Source organism: Aulonocara stuartgranti (genome assembly GCF_965226115.1).
Source record: "Aulonocara stuartgranti genome assembly, chromosome: 8".
NCBI classification, from domain to species: domain Eukaryota; kingdom Metazoa; phylum Chordata; class Actinopteri; order Cichliformes; family Cichlidae; genus Aulonocara; species Aulonocara stuartgranti.
In genome coordinates, this window is record NC_138959.1 from 31,526,545 (window position 1) to 31,545,814 (window position 19,270).

Here is a 19,270-nt window from a genome sequence, read left to right on the forward strand (position 1 = left end):
AGCTCGCACTTTGGACATCTTCTCCACTTTTACGATTGGGTTTAAACCTTTCATTTTTGATAAAACTTTAGGTTAGGCCTTGATTAGGTGACCTTGAGCTCTCCTTTAGTTACACTGCATTAGGCCTATGCTGTTAGGGGCATCCTATGATGCACTGTTTCTTTTTAATTCATCATTTTACTCACTGTGTGCTTACACATCACTCTGAATGTAATCATTAGTTATTATTAATCTCTGGCTCTTTTCCACACCATGTTTTGGTTCTGTCTTTCTCCCCTCACAACCAAGCAGTCGTGCCAGATGGCCGCCCCTCCCTGACTCTGGTTCTGCTGGAGGTTTCTTCCTGTGCAAAGGGAGTTTTTCCTTCTCACTGCCGCCAAAGCTCTTGCTCATGGGGGGTCGTATGATTGTTGGGGTTTTCTCTGTTTTATCTCTATTTGTGGACACCTCAAGGCAATGGTTGTGGTGATTTAACACTATATAAATAAAACTGAAATGAAGTGAACAGAACTATGCGCACGTACGCGTGTACACACAAACACACACACACAACAACACACGTATATATAATGACATGAACATCTAAGTCCTGTGTTTCCACCTTTCTTCAGTGTGACTCCAGCTGTTTCCCATATTTGTGTGATCAGTGTGACATCTCTCTGGCTTTTCTGCATGATTCAGACCTGAAGCTCTCTCATCTGTCCTTTATGTCTTTTTCTTCTCTCTATCTTCCCCTGTTTGTTTCATCATCTTACTTCTGGACGTCCTTCTTTTGTTGCTTGATTTTTCAACCCCACCTCCTGGCCACTGCAGGGTTTTGGGTTTGTAACATTTGAAACCAGTGCAGATGCTGACCATGCACGGGAGAAACTAAATGGTACAATCGTAGAGGGACGAAAAATAGAGGTGCTTCCTGTCTCCCTTTACTCCTTTCCCCCTCTTCTGCTGTTCCCCTTCTCCTCCCCTTGAATCTCTTTCCCTTTTTCGCTTGCCTAATATTTCCTGACATACTCCCCACTTTCCTCACTTACTCCACCCCTTTCTTCTTTTCTTTCATCATTTCCTCCACCTCTCTCCCTGCCTGCTGCACCTTGAACGCTGCATGCTGAACCTGATCCGTAAGTGTGCGTGTGTGAGAAAGACACCGATTCAGCACTGTGGTAGTGTTTTTGATACATTTTGCCTCCTCTCACGTATACTTGTGCCTGTGCCATGTGCATGAGATTTGTTTTCTTTTTTTCTTTGTGTTATGTGTTTGTGTTTTATTTAAGTTAGAAATATGTATTTTACAGTATTTTCCCACTGCTAGTCCTTTGCTCCTTGTTAAAACTATTCTCCGGTAGTTCCTTATCCTTGGCACCTCAAGTTTAAGTTTCGCAGTCTTTTCACGCTTCATAATTTTCAGTTTTAAAATATTTAAGACTAATGTCTAAACGCGAAGTTCTTCTACTTTGAAAATACTGACTTGGAAAATCTATCAATTTACATCCAGTTTGTCGCAAATACTTGTAACTGATATTCGGGCAGTTGCATGAAGGGTGTACGAGGGTGAGTTCAACTTGTTATGCTCTTAGATAGAAATGGGACCAGGTAAAAATAAATCACAGGTGATATTCAGGCTTTAATCTTGTTACCCGTCATTACAGTTTTTTCTGAACTAGAAGATACATAATGAAACAGCTAACAACCACAGATTAGTGTAATGTGTATAATGCCAGCCCTGAGTCATAAACATCCGTTTTCCTCTTCAGAATCAGTTTTCAGGGCTGAACTTGTCCAGAATTACAGGTTTTGTTGTGTGGAGCAGCCTAATACTGTTGAGACAGTCAGATGCATGTGATCAGTTGACAGGTTAGTGGGGATAGAACAGGGGACTAATTTCCGTATTCATAAGTGCGCTCTTCATTAACGCGAGTTATATCCTTCTGAAGGAATATAAGTCAGATGTTGTTTAGTATTACAAAGCAGTGGAATTAGCAGCATGCATATCAGAGAAACAGGAACACTAACATTATTATGGAAACTGCATTTTGAAACATAAATAACCCCAAAATATTTTAAAATATGACATTGAAACAACAATTTGTTTTATAAATTTTTCTCCCTGTTGTATTTTTTCTTTTTCTTTATCTGATGTTGAATGTTATGATTGATTCTTTCAATTAGACTGAGTGCATGTACCCTCACTTGTTGAATTGACAAAATACCAGCATTGCATGGAGAGTGGTTTTATTAGCAGTTATTAATTGCAAGCTCAGTTTTTGCTTTTTTGTGTATGTTTAATTTTGTATATCTTACACTGTCTTGTTATACACCTTTTTTTTGTCTGCTGACAGGTGAACAATGCCACCGCCAGAGTAATGACGAACAAAAAGATGGCTAACCCTTACACAAACGGTAAAGTTTCCATTCATGTTTTTACCACTCTCATGTCTTCTTCTCCTGAGTTCTCTGCATTTTCTTCACTGTTTTTAACAAGAACCTTTTTGAGCTGTTTAAGAGGAGAAGTAAACAATTAGCCTTTCATAGACTAAGCTTGAGTGGAATGAAGGTTAAAATATACAAATATGCACCAGATTGTGCCTTAATGCCAAACCAATTAACATTTGATTAATGAAACCAATATTTGTCAAGAGGCATTACATTTTGCATTAAACCAAACACAAATAGCAAACTGAAATCTAAAGCACGTATGGACGGTAAAAAGGTAAAAGAAAAGAGCAGCAAAGAGAAAGGGCCATCAGAGCTGAGAGGAGCGATTTCAAGTAGATGGAGAATGTGGTACACAGCATGATGCTGTGATAGATGACACAGTGAATGGATAAAGGAATAGAGCCAATAAAAAGAGCCAGGACTCATTCATAAACAGAGAGAGAAGGGCCTTTAGAGTACATGCTTCTCTCCTCCATCCCTTACACACACTTTTGTGATGATGGAAGGAGAAAGCACTGAAAAGAAAGCAGATAATGGGGGGGAGTGGTCAGACGTGTTAGTACCTCTACAGATACACCACACCTCTGTCCTATTTGTGCAGAGCCATAGTGAGCCCTGACATCACACATCTTTATTGGTAGTCTCTTCAGTCTGTCACCTCAAAGTCTTTTACTATCAAGCCCACTTCACATTTACCATCAATATGTGTGGCTTTGGATCACCGTGTGTCGCAGAACACCTCCAGCATGTATGCTGGGGCGGCGGTGAGGGAGGTGGGGTTTGCACAGTGTTTGTCTAGATCACAGGCGTCAAACTCCAGTGCTCGAGGGCCGGGGTCCTGAAACTTCTCCATGTGTCCCTGCAGCAGTACATCTAATTAAATTAGTAGGTCATTTACAAGACTGTATAGACTCTGCATGCTGAGGTGACAGTTCAGCCATTTGATCCATGTTACAGCAGCTCATGACTGAATGAACATGGTGCAATAAAAGTACTTTTAGAAGTACATTTTCCAAACACTTAACATTTACTTAAATGTATTTAAATTTACTTGAGTAGGGTTAGGGGTTGCTACTGCAGCATGCATGACCTACTAATATTGATCGAAGATTGGAGTTTGACACCTTTGCTCTAGAGGACCATCCACTGTTTGTAAAGTCTACAGTTCACTCAGATGCATCAGAGGGGTTACTATCTTATTCAAGGATATTTGGCATGCAGGCTGGGGGCAGCCAGGGTTTGAACCAGCAACCTCATCTACTTCCTGCGCTACAGTCAGTCACCCTCAATGTCTTTTTTTTAGCAAATTAACTTTGTGTACAATAATTACTTTTTCTTTTTTCATTCAGAACATGAAAGAAAGATGACATTTGTGATAAAGAAAAATAAAGAAGAGAAAAATTTACCAAGAGTTAGGATTACCGAGTTAACTGATTGTTTATTACCTTAAACCATATAAAGAATGCTTAAAATGCTTCCATCTGGAGGCAGAGTGATAATGTTTATGACAGTCCAGATAAGAAAGTTCACTATACAATCCATCCATCCATTTTCTACTCCATGTTTGGATCACAGGGACAGCAAACAGGGAAGTCCATCTCCCTCTCACCAACTACCTCCTCCAGCTCAAACGGGAAGCTGCTGATTCCGAAGCCAGCGAGAGTTATGGTAGTCCCACTAGGACATGGCACTTAGGAGGTGCCGAGGAAGATTGTCTGGTCAGATCCCCAAACAGCTGTACTGTTTAAGTCCCTCCAAAATGACTGACTCATCACACTCTTGCTAAGAAAGAGCTCAGCCACTCTTCAGAGAAAATTAATTTTCTCCACTTTAATCTGAAATCTAATTTTTTCGGCCACTTTCCAAAGCTGTCATGGTCTGTGGATCACTGACTCAGATTTTTGAGTTTTTGGGATGTTTTAGGGTTTTTCTCATTTTTGGTTGTTTTTGTAGTGCTCCTGTTCTATTGGTTCGTTTTATGTTTGAGCTCCACAGTCTTCGGTTCATGGTCTTTATTAATGGTGCCTCTCAGTTGTATTATCCATTTACCTGCTGTGTATACAGCATGTTGTCTGAGTCTTCCTTTGCTCTCCCTCTTGTATCCCTGTGTCCTCCAAGTTTTCCCTCAGAGTTTCCACCTTTTTCTAGTTCCAGGTTCCGAGTTTCTTCCTTTTCTGAGTATTGTATTTTGTATTTCTTTTAGAGTTTCTAAATAACAATAAAGCTGTCTCTCTAAGTTAGTCTGTTGTCTCGGAGTCCTGCAATTGGGTCCTACAGTGCCTGCCACGCAGCTGAACAGCTTGTAGTCATTGTTGGCAGTTGGAATGTAGCTTGACCAGTAAATCAGCAGCTTCACTTTCATGCTCAGCTTTCTCTTCTCCACTACAGACCAATGCAGTGGCTTCAGGTGTGGCACAATCAGTCTGTCATTCTCCCGCTCCCCTTTTCCCTCCCTCATGAAAGAAATGCAAAATACTTAAACTCCACTTGGGGTATTGGCTCCTCTCTGGCCTGGAGTGATGCCTCCGCTCAGACACTCAGCTATGAAGCACTCAGGTGTGAGAGCAGAGAGGCCTCCACCTGGAGAAGGCAACAGAACCTCAGTCCTGGCAGAGTGTTCGCAGAAAGGATTTAACTTATTGCTTGCAATCCGAACGAAGCTTTCACTGTGATTGGAAAAAGACTGAATAGTTCATATCAACGGAGCAAAAAATGGTAAATAGACTGCTTCTTAAATAGTGCTTTTCTAGTCTGCATTAGCACTCAAAGCACTTTATACAACTTGCCTCATTCACCGAAGCACTTTTTATTTCTATGGAGGTGCATTCTAGCTAAAAGTCACACTCCAGTGGATACAAAGAACACCGTGAGGTTAGTACCAGGGATTGAACCACCAACTTTCCACCTAACAGGCAACCTGCTCTACCCCCTGTGCTACAGCCAGGTTCCTTCTATGCAGTACTGCTGTTCACATGTTTGACCTCATCACCATCCCAGGACTGCCCCGCCAGACATTCTTATTTGTCTTTGGTAAACAAAAGGCTAGGACACACACATAAACATTCGCATCACCACCACACAAGACGAGTGCAATATTTCAGAGCAACACATTTGTATAAACGTTGCACATCTGCATAGTTGGTTTGTTTAGATTTGTTTTTATTGTCAGCAATTATTTGTTTTTTATTGTTTTTTATTCTAAATGCTGCGACCAGAGAGTTGCTTCTAATTTTGTTGAACATCCGATGTTTAATGACAATTAAAGGGTTGTGATTCTGTTTCTAATTAATGATGCATTTGCAAAAGATAAGAGCAAAGTGATTCAAAGGAAAAGGTTTGTTATATAGCCGCAGAGAGGTGCAGCTTCATGCAGCAATGCTAACGTTTATCCTGTGTGTGCGGTTTTGCTTGCATGTGTGTCTCCTGTGCAGGCTGGAAGCTGAATCCAATGGTTGGAGCCGTATATGGTCCTGAATTTTATGCAGGTAAAAGAAAAAAAATCACACAGAGATCAAGCATATATAGCACCAGCCACCCTTTTTTAATGTACTTCCTTATGTGTTTTTTTAATGAATAGCATATGTGACCATCTACCTTGTCCGCTAAATCCAATCTAAAGAGAATACAAAGTTTTGTGTCCATATATGCATGCCTAGCTGCACTTAGTGTTGGTTTGGGTGTGTTTTGTATCTTGCATGTGCAATCTGGTGTGTGTGTGTGTGCACCTGTGTTTCACTCTTCCTTTAAGTTTTGGCTAACATATATATAAACCAGGGTTGGCTAGCAGCGTGCTGTTTTTGATTCAGATACACAACCGGTCAAATGTTTTAGAACACCCCAGTTTTTCCATTTATGGTATAAAGGTAGTGATGTGGTTTCTGCAAAGAAAGTCAAAGTGTCAGTGAGTACAGTTCCCTTCACCATCGAGCGCACTGAGGTCTGCAGACCCAAAGACACGACTGAATCAGAGGACAAGTTTCTGAGAGTTAACAGCTTGTGTGATGGCGGCTCACGGGACAACAGCTTCAAGCACAGCTTAATAGTGGTCGTAGTGAGCAAGTCTCAGTTTCAGCTGTGAAGAGAAAACTTCAGGTTTGACAGGACGAGCTGCACCAAGAAAGCCATCTCTAAGACGTCAAAATAAGACAAAGAGGCTTGTCTGGGCCATGAAACACCACCAATGGACTACTGAAGACTGGAAGAAGGTTTTATGGATCTCCAAAAGTTGCTTCTGTTCATCTGGACGTTCGTCATCATCCAGGTGACGTCTTCAGTCTCAGCTGACTGCAGGTTCCAATCTTATAAACAGGACATGTGCATAATGACTGAAACCAGCCCACTGATGGAACAATGGGCTGGGAGGTCAGTTCCTTAATCATAATTATGCAAATTCTCATGACCACTGATCAACAACCACTGATCAATGTCCATGAGTCCCATTCACAGAGAGCTGGGGAATGGCTGCAATCACAGCATTGTAAGATGGTGACAGATGTACCCTTAGGCCCTCCTCAGCTGAGACTGAAGACGTCACCTGGATGATGACGAAACGTTTCTCCCACAAAACGCTACGTCCAGATGAAAAGAATCAACTTTTGGAGATTTGTTTTCCTGGATGATTGAGAATGCATCAAGAAGGTTTTATGGACTGATGAATCAAAATTTGAAATCTTTGGTACATCACACAGGATCTTTGTACGCCATCGTGTAGGTGAAAGGATGGTTCCACAGTGTGTGTCTGAATTTTGGCATCAATTCTTCAAAACAATTTCAGATATATGAGGTATAAATTTAACTCCGACTCCACATATTGCTATTTTTGGCAAACCACCAAATAACCTTCGTATCACAGCTATCCAAAATAACCTTATTGCCTTTGCTTCTCTTGTTGCCCTTAAAGAATTTGTTGTGTAAATCATCTCAGCCATCATTAATCAAAGTCTGGTTACATGACATCCTAGGACTTCAAAAACTGGAGAAGATAAAATTCTCCCTCAGATGACATCGCCCTGCTGGGCTCGATTCAGGAAGACCTCCAAAAGTTGACCGCGGCCCTGCAGAGGGAGGCAACGAAAGTTGGATTAAGAATCAGCGCCAAAAAAACCAAGGTACTCCGAGTTGACTATGCACATGCCCGCATTCCTGTCATGATCAACCAACAACGTGCTGAAGAGGTGGAGAATTTTACATATCTTGGCAGCATCATCTCGAATGACGGGGTCTCTGATCGGGATGTCGACGCCAGAATAGGGAAGGCAGTTGGTGTCCTGCGACGTCTCCAACCTATTTGGAACTCGACCTCCCTGAATGTAAGGGTCAAGATCAGACTACTGAACTCTATCGTCTTCCCTACTGCACTTTACGCTAGTGAAACCTGGCGCTCAACAAGTGCAATTATTCAACACCTGAACGTGCTTCAACAACATGGCTTGCGGCGAATCCTGAGAATTTCCTACCGGGACCGAATAACAAATGAGGAGGTCCTACGAAGAGCAGGCACCCGCCCATTAGCCGATGTTGTTGCAGAAAGGCGCTTTCGCTTTGCGGGACATATTTTACGCCTACCCCCTCATTGCCCAGCTAAGATTGCCATGACATGGCGTCCACGCACTGGCAAGCGAAAGCAAGGCCGACCAAAGACCACATGGCGTCGAACATTTATGGACGATCTGAGAACTGTCGACATTGCCTGGGACGAAGCTGAAGCAGTCGCTGCTGACCAACATCGATGGAGATCACTAGCTGCCCGATGCGCCGCTCGGCGTAGGAGGAACTAAGTCTAAGTCTAAGTCAGAGGCTCGTCAGATAGATTTTTTACTTACTGGAAACCGTTACTTAAATACTTAGAAAAGTTACCAGCGCGAGAAATCTCTTTGTAGTCCACCATATGACCGTGCACAAATTCTCCTGCTATTGCCAGCAGGGGCTGCTCCACCTCATAAGACTTTGTTTAAGATACTCCAGCATTATTAATTTACTTCAACCGAGGAGCAAGTAGTCATTAATAGCAATATTAACTAATGTTGATTAATGTTAATATTAATCTACAAGGATGAGCGCTAGCACTTTATTGTTGATTTTTTTTTTGGTTTTTTCTTTGGTTTTTGTTTGTTTTGGGGGGTTTTTGGTTTTTTTCTCTTTTTTTGTATGGGTTAATCCAAGCCTATTCAAATGGCGGCCCGCGGGCCAAATGCGGCCCAGAAGCAACCTGCGAGGGGCCCTGCCTGTGGTCCTGGCAGAAACACAGAGAAAACGCAAAAAATGAATTCATTAATTAATTTTAAAAAAATTAAAAATTCCTACAGCGTAGTGTAGACTGTGAATGCAACACTCCTAGTAGCCTAGCAATATTTAACCCACAATGCACCGTGATGTAAACATATTAAACAATCATCGTAATATATGATGCGACAACAGCATGTCTTTCTCACTTCAAAAGCGCAAAATTGACAATGAAAACTGTCGGTTTAACCCTGCCTGGACTGACAAATACTTATTCATTTTACCGAGTTTAATAATCTTACAACCGGAGTTGTACTACCATGGTGAGGGTCCTGTACAGCCCAAGAGAGAGCTGCAGCATCTTCCCTTCGTGTTTGCTTCTTGGCGAAGAAGAAAAGGCCTTTCACAGATTCTGAAACAATGAAATACTGCATGCTGGCCGTGGTGGATACGGTGAAAAGTGAGTGTGACATCTGCTATTAAAAACGTACCCCTGTAGGACAGTTCAAATATTCGTAGAGTTGAAGTTCTGGCGTCAGACGAGTTTGAAATGCTGTTAGATGACCTGAAGAAAACTGATGTAATGTCTATAGCAGGAGATCACAGACAGAACTGATAATGCACAGTTGTGCGTATATGTCCGTTTTTTGGATGGGAAATTGCTCGGTTTACTACCGTTAGAGGGACACACAGCTGGCGAAATAATGTTTGAGAAGATTTCAGCTCTTTTTGAGGAAAATGGTCTGGATATGAAGCGTGTCTGTATACTTGTGAACGATGGGGCTCCATCCATGGCAGGAAAAGTGAGTGGTCAGCGAAATATTTATTTTAATTTGAAAGGGAATTATCAAAATGTTTTTTTGTTATTATTATTATTATTATTTCAAATGTGCAAAAAATAGTTTAGTTATAGCTCCCTTTTTTTTAAATGGACCTTTTGGTGTGCATTTGTGAGAGGTCACCACCAGATTTATAGGGGGAAAGGAATAAAAAAAAAAACTTGTTTTTCAGTACAGTTGTGTGGGTTTGAAATTGATCATGATCTGCTGCTTACTGGCTTCAAAAAAAATATCTGGCCCAGATAAATTCCTCGGTTTGAAAATCTGGCCCAACTAACTTCGTAGTTGAATAGGCATGGGTTAATCCATCTTTCTGTAACATATTTACCTTCAAATTATTGGGAGGGAGTGGGGGGGTATTCATGCCATCTATGTTATTTATGTTTATTGAATGTTATAAAAACGAAAAAGAAGAGACTATCATTTCTACCTGTACCTATGTGCTTTATGACTGTCTGGCATTTGATAAATTTAAAAAAAGAAATTCTAAAGTGATAAAAGAGTAGAATAGAATAGTTTTATTATTATCCATGTACAGCAAAATTGGAGGTGATCCTCACTGTGTGTTTCCTAGGGCTGCAACTATCGATACATTTAGTAACTATTGAGTGTTCTATTAATTTTTCGATTGAGAAATCAGATGACAAATTATTATTAATGAGAATAATAAATATTCAAAACAGGAAAAAAATGCAGGTCTTTACAGTAGATCGCAGCAGATGGCCCCGCCCCTCCCTGAGCCTGGTTCTGCTGGAGGTTTCTTCCTGTTAAAAGGGAATTTTTCCTTCCCACTGTCGCCAAAGTGCTTGTTCATAGGGGGTCACATGATTGTTGGGTTTTTCTCTGTATTATTGTAGGGTCTACTGTACAATATAAAGTGCCTTGAGGCGACTGTTGTTGTGATTTGGTGCTGTATAAATAAAAATTGAATAGAAATACGTTTTCTTTCACTTTACATGATGTGATCATCGCGGTAACAGCTCCACCTCTTTTCTTTGAAAAAACTTGTGGCCACATGAGCTTAATGCTTTTTATTCATAGTTGTGTTTCTATTGCAAGTCTGTTGTCAGTTGCAAATGTGAGAGAAATTCTCGAATTTACGTGGTGAACACTCGGCACTACAGAGCCGTGTGTAAAAAGGAAGCATCACAGCAAAAAAATGTGGGATTTTTTATAATCGAGTTTTTCAGGATACATGATGAATCGTTGCAGCCCTAGTGTTTATGCAGAGATTGCTCTGCAGATCTGCACTCGTTTTTTAAGTCTAAATTGATCTTTGTGTAAAATGCATTCATCAACAGAACACATTTGCATTTTGTTCTGCTAAATAAATTTAGAGAAAGGCCACCTCCCACCTCTGTCTGTTTAGAGGCAATGGGACAACGATGGGCAGGAGTGGGGAGTTTAAATGCTGCCGGTCAGGAAGCAAAGAGAATGGTCACTGAAAAGGTTCATGGATGTAGTGAAGGAGGGCGTGCATGCTTGCACTAGAGTGAGGTAGAGATGAAGGCAGATGATGCTGCTACCACAGCCCCTAGTTGAAGCAGCTATAAGCAGAAGAAGGACAAAAAGATCAGATCTCCTCTAATAACAATTACAGGATATTTTTTATATATTTGTTTTTTTCAGTGAGAATTTCCAGGACTGAAAAATCTAACCATCAAGGAAATGTCCAAATTTGCAGTTCATCTACCTGGTAAAGACCTATAGACTAAATGCACAAGTGATAAAAATAACAACCTGGTAAAACAACAACAATAATAATAAAAATAATAAACATTTTGAGTTAACAGCTGTCTAACAGGTATGTTAGGTAGGTTTTAGTTCTGAAGTGGATCCAGGCTGAATTCAGAATGGGAGAACGCAGCACATGTGTAGAGAATCGAAACTATCACTGGGGGAAGCAAAATTCAAAGCAAGACACAAGAGACGACTGTCAAAGTAAAACAGGAAATGACTCAGAAGATACCTACGAACTGCAGAGACCACAAAGTCACAAAAAATGTCAAAAAGGGAAGTCTGGGAAAAGAAAGAATAACCTCAAGAGAAAAACAAAAACACTGGGAAATACAAAACTAGCAGTCTGTGCTCGAATAATCATGACATAGAGAGAGGAGCCCAAAACTCAACGAAACCAGAGTGAAGCTTAATTCTAGTCTACTGCAAACATGGACACAGATCCAACACCTTCTGTCCTCTTAAACTTCTTTGAAGTCTCCCTCCTGGGTGCATAGTTGGTGAAGTGAAATTTAAATCTTCTGTTGACAAATCTACAAATCTAATAACACACAGGCAGGTACTCAAACATCCATCTGGAACCAAACATTCAATGCAACTCAGGTCAATTTTATTTATATAAAACTGATTTGAATCAAATGACAACAACAGTCACCTCGAGGTGCTTTATATCATAAGATAAAGAAACTACAACAACAGAGAGAAAACCCCAACAATCGAACGACCTCCTGTGAGCAAGCATGGGAAGAACCTCCAGCAGAACCAGGCTCGAGGAGGTGCAGCCATCTGCTGTGACTAGTTGGGGGTGATGGAAATTCAAACTAGTAATAATTATAAAGCTTAAGGGCAACACTGAAGCAGAAAGCACTTAATAATAAACATGGACCAACATTATGAAGCAACGCCTGAGACCAGGAGGATGCTTTTACAACTCATATATTTATTTACTATATAGGCTTAAAATAAAGGGCTGCAGACAGGTGTCCGCACATTTGACTAGAACAGGTGTGTCAAACACAAGGCCTGGGGCCCAGAATCGGCCCGGCAGAGACATTTTAAGTGAATTTTACAACATTTCCTGTTGATAAAGACCTCCACCATTGCATGTATTACATATCACATCATTAAATAAAAACTAAACAACAGCAATGGTCTAACATAGTGTAAAAATGGAAACATTCCTATCTGCCACAGAAGCTTCTAGTTTGTTTTACCGTTATAGGGGGTGAAGGACTTTTAATGGGGAGTGAACTACCAGAACGTTTTCTGTAATTTTATATTTATTTATTTGTGTTGACAGATTTCCTGCATTTACTACAGCAGCATATTTTCCTTAAACTGAATTAAATCTTTACACTAAAGTGGGCTGTATGTGGCCCACAATGTAAACGACTTTGACATCACTGCTCTATAATACTTTGGCATACAGAAGAGCAGACAAACATGTGTACCAATCGTGTTTGTATACCCTGTGTATGTTAGTAAGTCGAGATAATTCACAGCCAACAATCGTTTTGAAGCTCCATATAATCTGCATATTACACCACCCTTTTCTCTATATAAGGAAACATGTTTTCCTCCAGGTGAAGCACAGAGAGTGTTGACTATGTTGCACCTTTAAGACAAGAAATAAGGAGAAAGTCTGACTAGAGAATTAAATAATAGTCTGCAGTCCAAAGAAGAGGCTGAAATAATGGAAATGCTAAATATGATGTCCCAGAGACACTGACTGTGTCTCTGGGACAGTAACATAGATGCAAACACTCTTAGTGACGACATCCAGCAATGACAGAACGTTTAAATTGATAAAATTAGGTCAGTGGACACAGAGCACCAGTCTGTCATGGTGAAGAGAGAACTGAGCCTAACAGCAAGGTTTTTGGTGTCTCTCAGATAAGCTGGAGGATGTTACTGCAGCCGAAGAGAAGTGGTTAAAAGAGAAGCTTTTCAAAAACTGCTCCCAGAGAGCTCTGACACCAAATCTAAAAGCAGGCCAGTTTCTAAAAGGAGCTGTACTTCAGTTTCTTGAAGACTAACTGAAACCGACCTCACGGCCCTTTGTTAGTCAGTGGTGCCAGTTTCAGTCATGATGCAAAGGTACTGTTTTTATAAGGTTGTGTTAGGCCTTTTCCAACATGACTGCACACAAAACATCCATAGAGACATGGATGATCAAGTTTAGTATGGAAGAACTTGACTGACCCGGACAACCTAATAGACCTTTGGCATGAAGGTTGCCAGGCCGTCGTCTCCACCGTCACTGTCTGACCTCAGAAATGCGCTTCTGGAAAAATGATTAGAAATTCCCATAAACACAGTCTCGACTCTTTTCATAGAAGAGTTGAAGCTGTCATAGCTCCAGAGGGTGGTCCACATCATAGCAAACCCTGTGGCTTATGAATGGGATCTCACTTGAGTTCATATGTGTGTGAGGGATACAACATGAATGCCTAGAAGAAATGAAACCACAGAACACAGAAGAATTACAGAAAGCATTAACCCTGTTTAAAAGCAAAGCGGTCCCTCCTACGGATGCACACCACGAGGTTTGAATTCAGCTTTACTGCACACCACCTTACCTGGTTCAAGACTATATTTGTCTACCTGTTGGGTAACATTTGTGACTAAGTTAAGATAATTGCATTAATGTTATGTACAGTAAATTACCAGATTACTTTGAGAAAAAGTTTATGGCTCTCCATATAAATTCAGTTTAGAGAGAGAAACTCTAAGTACTCTTGTCTCAGCCGTGAATTGTTCCGCCTTTGGCCCAAAAGGTTAGACAAGACTCTCCAACTTTATGTATCTATTTATGCTTATGTCAGTTAGATATATCATGGACTAGCACTGTATGAAGGGTTGTCATAGTGGCAGCCATAAATGCATCCCGTGTGTTTGCACTGACATCTTGTGGTCTCACAGATAAATGATGGAGTATGCTGAAGGGCCTGTGTGTGCTTAACTCTGCTGGACTACACACACTGCTTCTTTTATTTATTAATTTTAATAACATTTGTCCCACATGTCCAATCCTTTACCTTTTTATAAAAAAAACAATCACTTTGTGCTTTAGTTGATGGATTCTGCAGATGTTTTTGTAATACATTAAAAATAAAACAAAAGGCAAAAGGGGAACTAATATTAAAGGGAAAGTGGGAAACACAAAGATCCACTGGCTTACAGAATTGTCACTTCCTCGGCCCTTTCCCTTTCCTAACACATATTTTAGCACTTTGTAAAAGAGAATCCCCAAAACAGGCATCCTCTCAATCTTGAACTCCTTCACATTTGTAATCTAAGGATCTTGGAAAGAAAAGCATCAGGAGAGTCTTCTCCAAGCACAACATCTCAGTGCACTTCAGACCTAGCTACACCCTCAGATAAAAAGACAAAACTCTCAAACACAAACTTAGCAACAAAGTGCATGTGGTGCAGTGCACTGACGAGTGCTTACACCTCCACATTGGAGAAACCAAACAGCCACTCCATAAACACATGGCACAACATCGAAGAGCCACCTCATCAGGACAAGACTTGGCTGTACATCTGCATCTAAAGGTGGTTTGAAAATGGAGTGAAAGAAGCATCTATATACACTGTGAACGACCATCTTTGTACTGAGGCGGGGCTTACGACATCAAATATACCACCTAAAATGCAGTTTTTAAAAGCCCTTCAACCTCCACTCACATCTTGCATCATCTGCTGCAACCTGTTGGGGTGGGAGAAGGAAGACAGGATAAAGACATGCTGTGGAAGAGAGACAGAGATTAATAACAGATATGATTCAATGCAGAGAGGTCTGTTAACACATAGTGAGTGAGAAAGGTGACTGGAAAGGAAAAACTCAATGCATCATGGGAATCCCCGGCAGCCTACGTCTATTGCAGAATAACTAAGGGAGGATTCAGGGTCACCTGGTCCAGCCCTAACTATATGCTTTAGCAAAAAGGAAAGTTTGAAGCCTAATCTTGAAAGTAGAGATAGTGTCTGTCTCCTGAATCCAAACTGGAAGCTGGTTCCACAGAAGAGGGGCCTGAAAACTGAAGGCTCTGCCTCCCATTCTACTTTTAAATACTCTAGGAACAACAAGTAGGCCTGCAGAGCGAGAGCCAAGTGCTCTAATAGGGTGATATGGTACTACAAGGTCATTAAGATAAGATGGGGCCTGATTATTTAAGACCTTGTATGTGAGGAGCAGGATTTTGAGTTCTGGATTTAACAGGAAGCCAAAACAGGAGAAATCTGCTCTCTTTCTAGTCCCTGTCAGGACTCTTGCTGCAGCATTTTGGATCAGCTGAAGGCTTTTCAGGGAGTTTTTAGGACATCCTGATAATAATGAATTACAGTCGTCCAGCCTGGAAGTAATAAATGCATGAACTAGCGTCACTCTGAGACAGGATATTTCTGACTTTAGAGATGTTGCGCACATGGAAGAAAGCAGTCTTACATATTTGTTTAATATGTGCGTTGAAGGACATGTCCTGGTCAAAAATGACTCCAAGGTTCCTCACAGTGTTACTGGAGACCAAGGTAATGCCATCCAGAGGAAGAGTCTGGTTAAAAACTGCATTTCTAGTATTTTTAGAGCCGAGTACAATAACCTTAGTTTTAAGTAACGCTTTATCTTCTGCCACCTTAAAGGCCTGTGGTATGTAGGCAATTAATAGGGACTGAATGTTTAAGATTGAAGCAGATCTCTTCGTAGGAATGGGGTCTAAAAGTCACGTTGATGGTTTGGAGGAAGTAATTGGTGAAGTTAACTCAGAAAGATCAATTGGAGAAAAAGAGTTAAATAAATAAAGTGGTAGTGAAGCAGCTGTAGAAAATGTTACATCTCTCCTTTTCTCCTTGCAGTGTGAGCGCTCCTCACAAACACACATCTGCAGATGATCAGCCAGCTGTTTTACATCTACTCTAACCAGAGAATTTTCCAGCTAAAAGGAAGGTTGGCTTGTTGTGCATAGTCCACTAGCAGATATAGAGTAAAGCATTAACAAATCGTAGGACTTCTCGGAACAGTGTCTGAGAAATAAGGTCTGATGGACACAGAGAGGGTCAAAGTAAATGTCAAAAGTACTAAAACTAGCTTTATGTAATGATACATCTTTGAGATTCTTATAAGTAAAGTTTTCTTTAATGGTTAAAACTTCATTTTTTAAGTAGTTCAGAAAGTCTTTACTACTTAAGGTTAAAGGAATACTTGGTTAAACCGACCTCTAAGTCTTTGTTCTTATTTTCTCCAGTTAAGGCTGAATAGTAAGATGTGTTAGCTTTATGAAAAGCTTTTTATAGAACAGCAAACTCTTTCTCTAGGCTAAATAAACATCTTTTAAATTAGTGAGATTCAATTTCCTCTTTAAGTTCTGTGTTTGTGAGTTTTACCGGGGACACAAGCATTTCTGATTTCTTGCTTTCTTCTGCAGAGGAGCCAAAGTCCAGGGCCGTACACAGTGAGGAAGCAAAACTATTATAGAGATATTCAACCTTTCTGGAAGTAGATTAGTAGCTGCTCTGTACTGTGTTGGCACGTGGCCTTGAAGAAGTTAACAGCAGAGGAATTACACTCTTAAAATCCGTTACAGCACTTTTCCAAAAGACATCTTCAGTAATGACATTTATTCCTCACTGTGTACCCCTTTATGCTAAATTTAAATGTTATTGATCCGACAAAAGGTTTTCAGGGAATACTGTAAGATGTTCAAATTGTATGCCATATTTCAGATCAAGATCCAGGATGTAATAAAGTGGTTGTGTGTTCAGTGAAGCCGACTGAGTCTATGATTTTATGTATCTTTGTCAGTGGCAGGTTTTCCATACCCCAGTGCAGGAGCAGCTGTTGCCTATAGAGGGGCTCATTTGAGAGGCAGGGGCCGTGCCATCTACAACACGTTCCGTGCTGCACCTCCACCTCCACCTATCCCCACCTATGGAACGTGAGTTTTTGCTAACATACAAAGACATTGATGTGATAACAGGGAGTGGAAAACAAAAACACCTTCTAATAGAGCAGGAAATTGCTAGACTGTTTTTGTGTGTGTTTCAGGACATGAAGGCACTGAAGAAGAAAAATAATAAATTAATAGTGTAAAATAAAGGAGTCATAAGAAGAAATAAAGGTCAAGAAGGCAGCAGGAGAGGAATGGTGCAGGCTGGTCATATCCACTGAATAAATAATTTAACCTGTGTGGTACATGCACTGCTCCAAAAATTGTAGTTTTAATCAGAGTCAGTTCTGCCAGTGTGGGTTGTTAATCCCCAAACAGGAGTGGTTTTACAGGTGCAGGCCCTCGATATTTGTTCCTTTCTCATCGTTTCTGTTTTTTACTAGTTTGTATTTGGCTCGGTCAGTGTCGATACTGGGAGCATAAGGCGATACCTGGACCATGTAGAGGTTCTACAGGTAATCCACTCCTTCAGGATGACACATGGTGTCCATGGTGGCCAGAAGGTTTGCTGTGTGTGGCCCGGTTTGCTATCCTTGGCATCTCTGTGGGGGGTGGTATGCTATGTTGGGGTGGGACCTATGTTGTTTGCTATGTTGAGATAAGGGGACTCTTCTTCATGTGTTGATCTAGAGAGATCCTGCCAGTTCTTTCCAAGTTGGCTCTCTGGCTCCTTCTCTTTTCCTTCTTTTCTCTTTTCCATGCATCGTGCTGGCTGCTGCGGTCCTGGGGTGTCCTCCCTGCCTTCAGGTTGGCACCTTTTGCGGCTGGTCCTCTTGCGCCTTAGGGGGTGGGCCAAGGTGCCTGGTTTGTGCTGCGTTCTGGGCCCTTCTCTCTGGGTGCCCTTTCTACATCTGTGGGGCCAGGATGTGTTGCTTGTGCTGCACTGCACAATGTCTTAAAGACATAAAGACCAGGATGGTCTTTATGTAAGACTGCTTTCTTCCATTTGTGCAACATCTCTTAACTTAGAAATATCCTGCCTCTGAGTGACGCTGAAAAACTAGTTCATGCATTTATTACTTCAGCCTTCAGTTAATCCAAACCCTGTGATTGTTGTTGATGATGTGCATACATCTCTTCATCAAAGTTTAATCACAACAATGCATATTTGACAAGTTCAATGGACTTCATTGGCTTCCATCCTATTTGAATCCAGTAATCAACTTTGGGATGTACTGTAATGTGATTTTCAGAGGATGAATATCTGCACAAGTTATGTGAAGCAATCAGAAAGTGGAATCTCAAAAGAAGGCTCTTTGTAAGCCCATGCCACCAAAATGAGGCTGTTTAGAGCCCAACAGGCGGTCGTGTCCTGTACGGTCATCCTAATGAAGTCCTTGCAGGTATTGTTTGCTCGAGGAGAATATCAGGAAATCTAATTACCTTTAATGTCAGTTTACCAGATGTTGTCAGATCATCTATGATGTCATTTAGTTAGGACATTTTTCAGTATGAAAACCCGTCACCCTGTCAGTTCTGTATATTTCAATGTTAAATATATGCTTAATATTTGATATTCTATGTCAACAGTGTGGTCTACCAGGATGGATTTTATGGGGCAGAAATATATGTAAGTCAAAGCCCAATGATATGCATTTATATTTCATTTCTGTGTAGTTGCAAGATTGATTTTTAAGCATTTCTTCTAATAATGACCAACTGGCCAAGACAGTAGTCTGGATTTGATGTTGAATTTTGAAGATAATCTCTTCTAATCTGTAATGAGAGCGATTTGAAATTGTTCTGTTTCTCTTCAGGGAGGATATGCAGCCTACAGATATGCACAGCCAGCTGGTACTGCTGCAGCTGCTTATAGTGACAGGTACGATATTTTCTCTTCCATGTCTGAAGCCTTCTTGAAAAAACGTTCTCACAGAACAAAACTGGTCGCATCATCTTATCCTGTTTCTTACTTTATCTGGTATGCTTTCATACCATCATCTGTATGCTCATATGAAAAAGAACATTTTCATACAATTCAAATCAAATCAAATCACTTTTATTGTCACATCACATGTGCAGGTACATTGGTACAGTACATGTGAGTGAAATTCTTGTGTGCGAGCTTCACAAGCAACAGAGTTGTGCAAA

At 40.8% G+C, this 19,270-nt stretch overlaps 1 protein-coding gene across 6 annotated transcripts in view; it reads left to right on the top strand.

Moving 5' to 3' along the window:
• Window positions 1–19,270, top strand: part of rbfox3a (RNA binding fox-1 homolog 3a) — a 184,315-nt gene that overhangs the window by 132,305 nt on the left and 32,740 nt on the right. For 3 of the 6 annotated variants that reach the window (XM_082545387.1, XM_082545388.1, XM_082545389.1), the window contains 5 exons: window positions 2,337–2,397; window positions 5,865–5,918; window positions 17,035–17,167; window positions 18,710–18,749; window positions 18,937–19,001. In XM_082545387.1, coding sequence (XP_082401513.1) covers window positions 2,337–2,397; window positions 5,865–5,918; window positions 17,035–17,167; window positions 18,710–18,749; window positions 18,937–19,001 — 353 coding nt within the window. Of the gene's footprint in view, window positions 1–813; window positions 907–2,336; window positions 2,398–5,864; window positions 5,919–17,034; window positions 17,168–17,277; window positions 17,552–18,709; window positions 18,750–18,936; window positions 19,002–19,270 lie in introns of those variants that run through there. The other 3 variants (XM_082545386.1, XM_082545385.1, XM_082545390.1) reach the window with 2 other exon arrangements.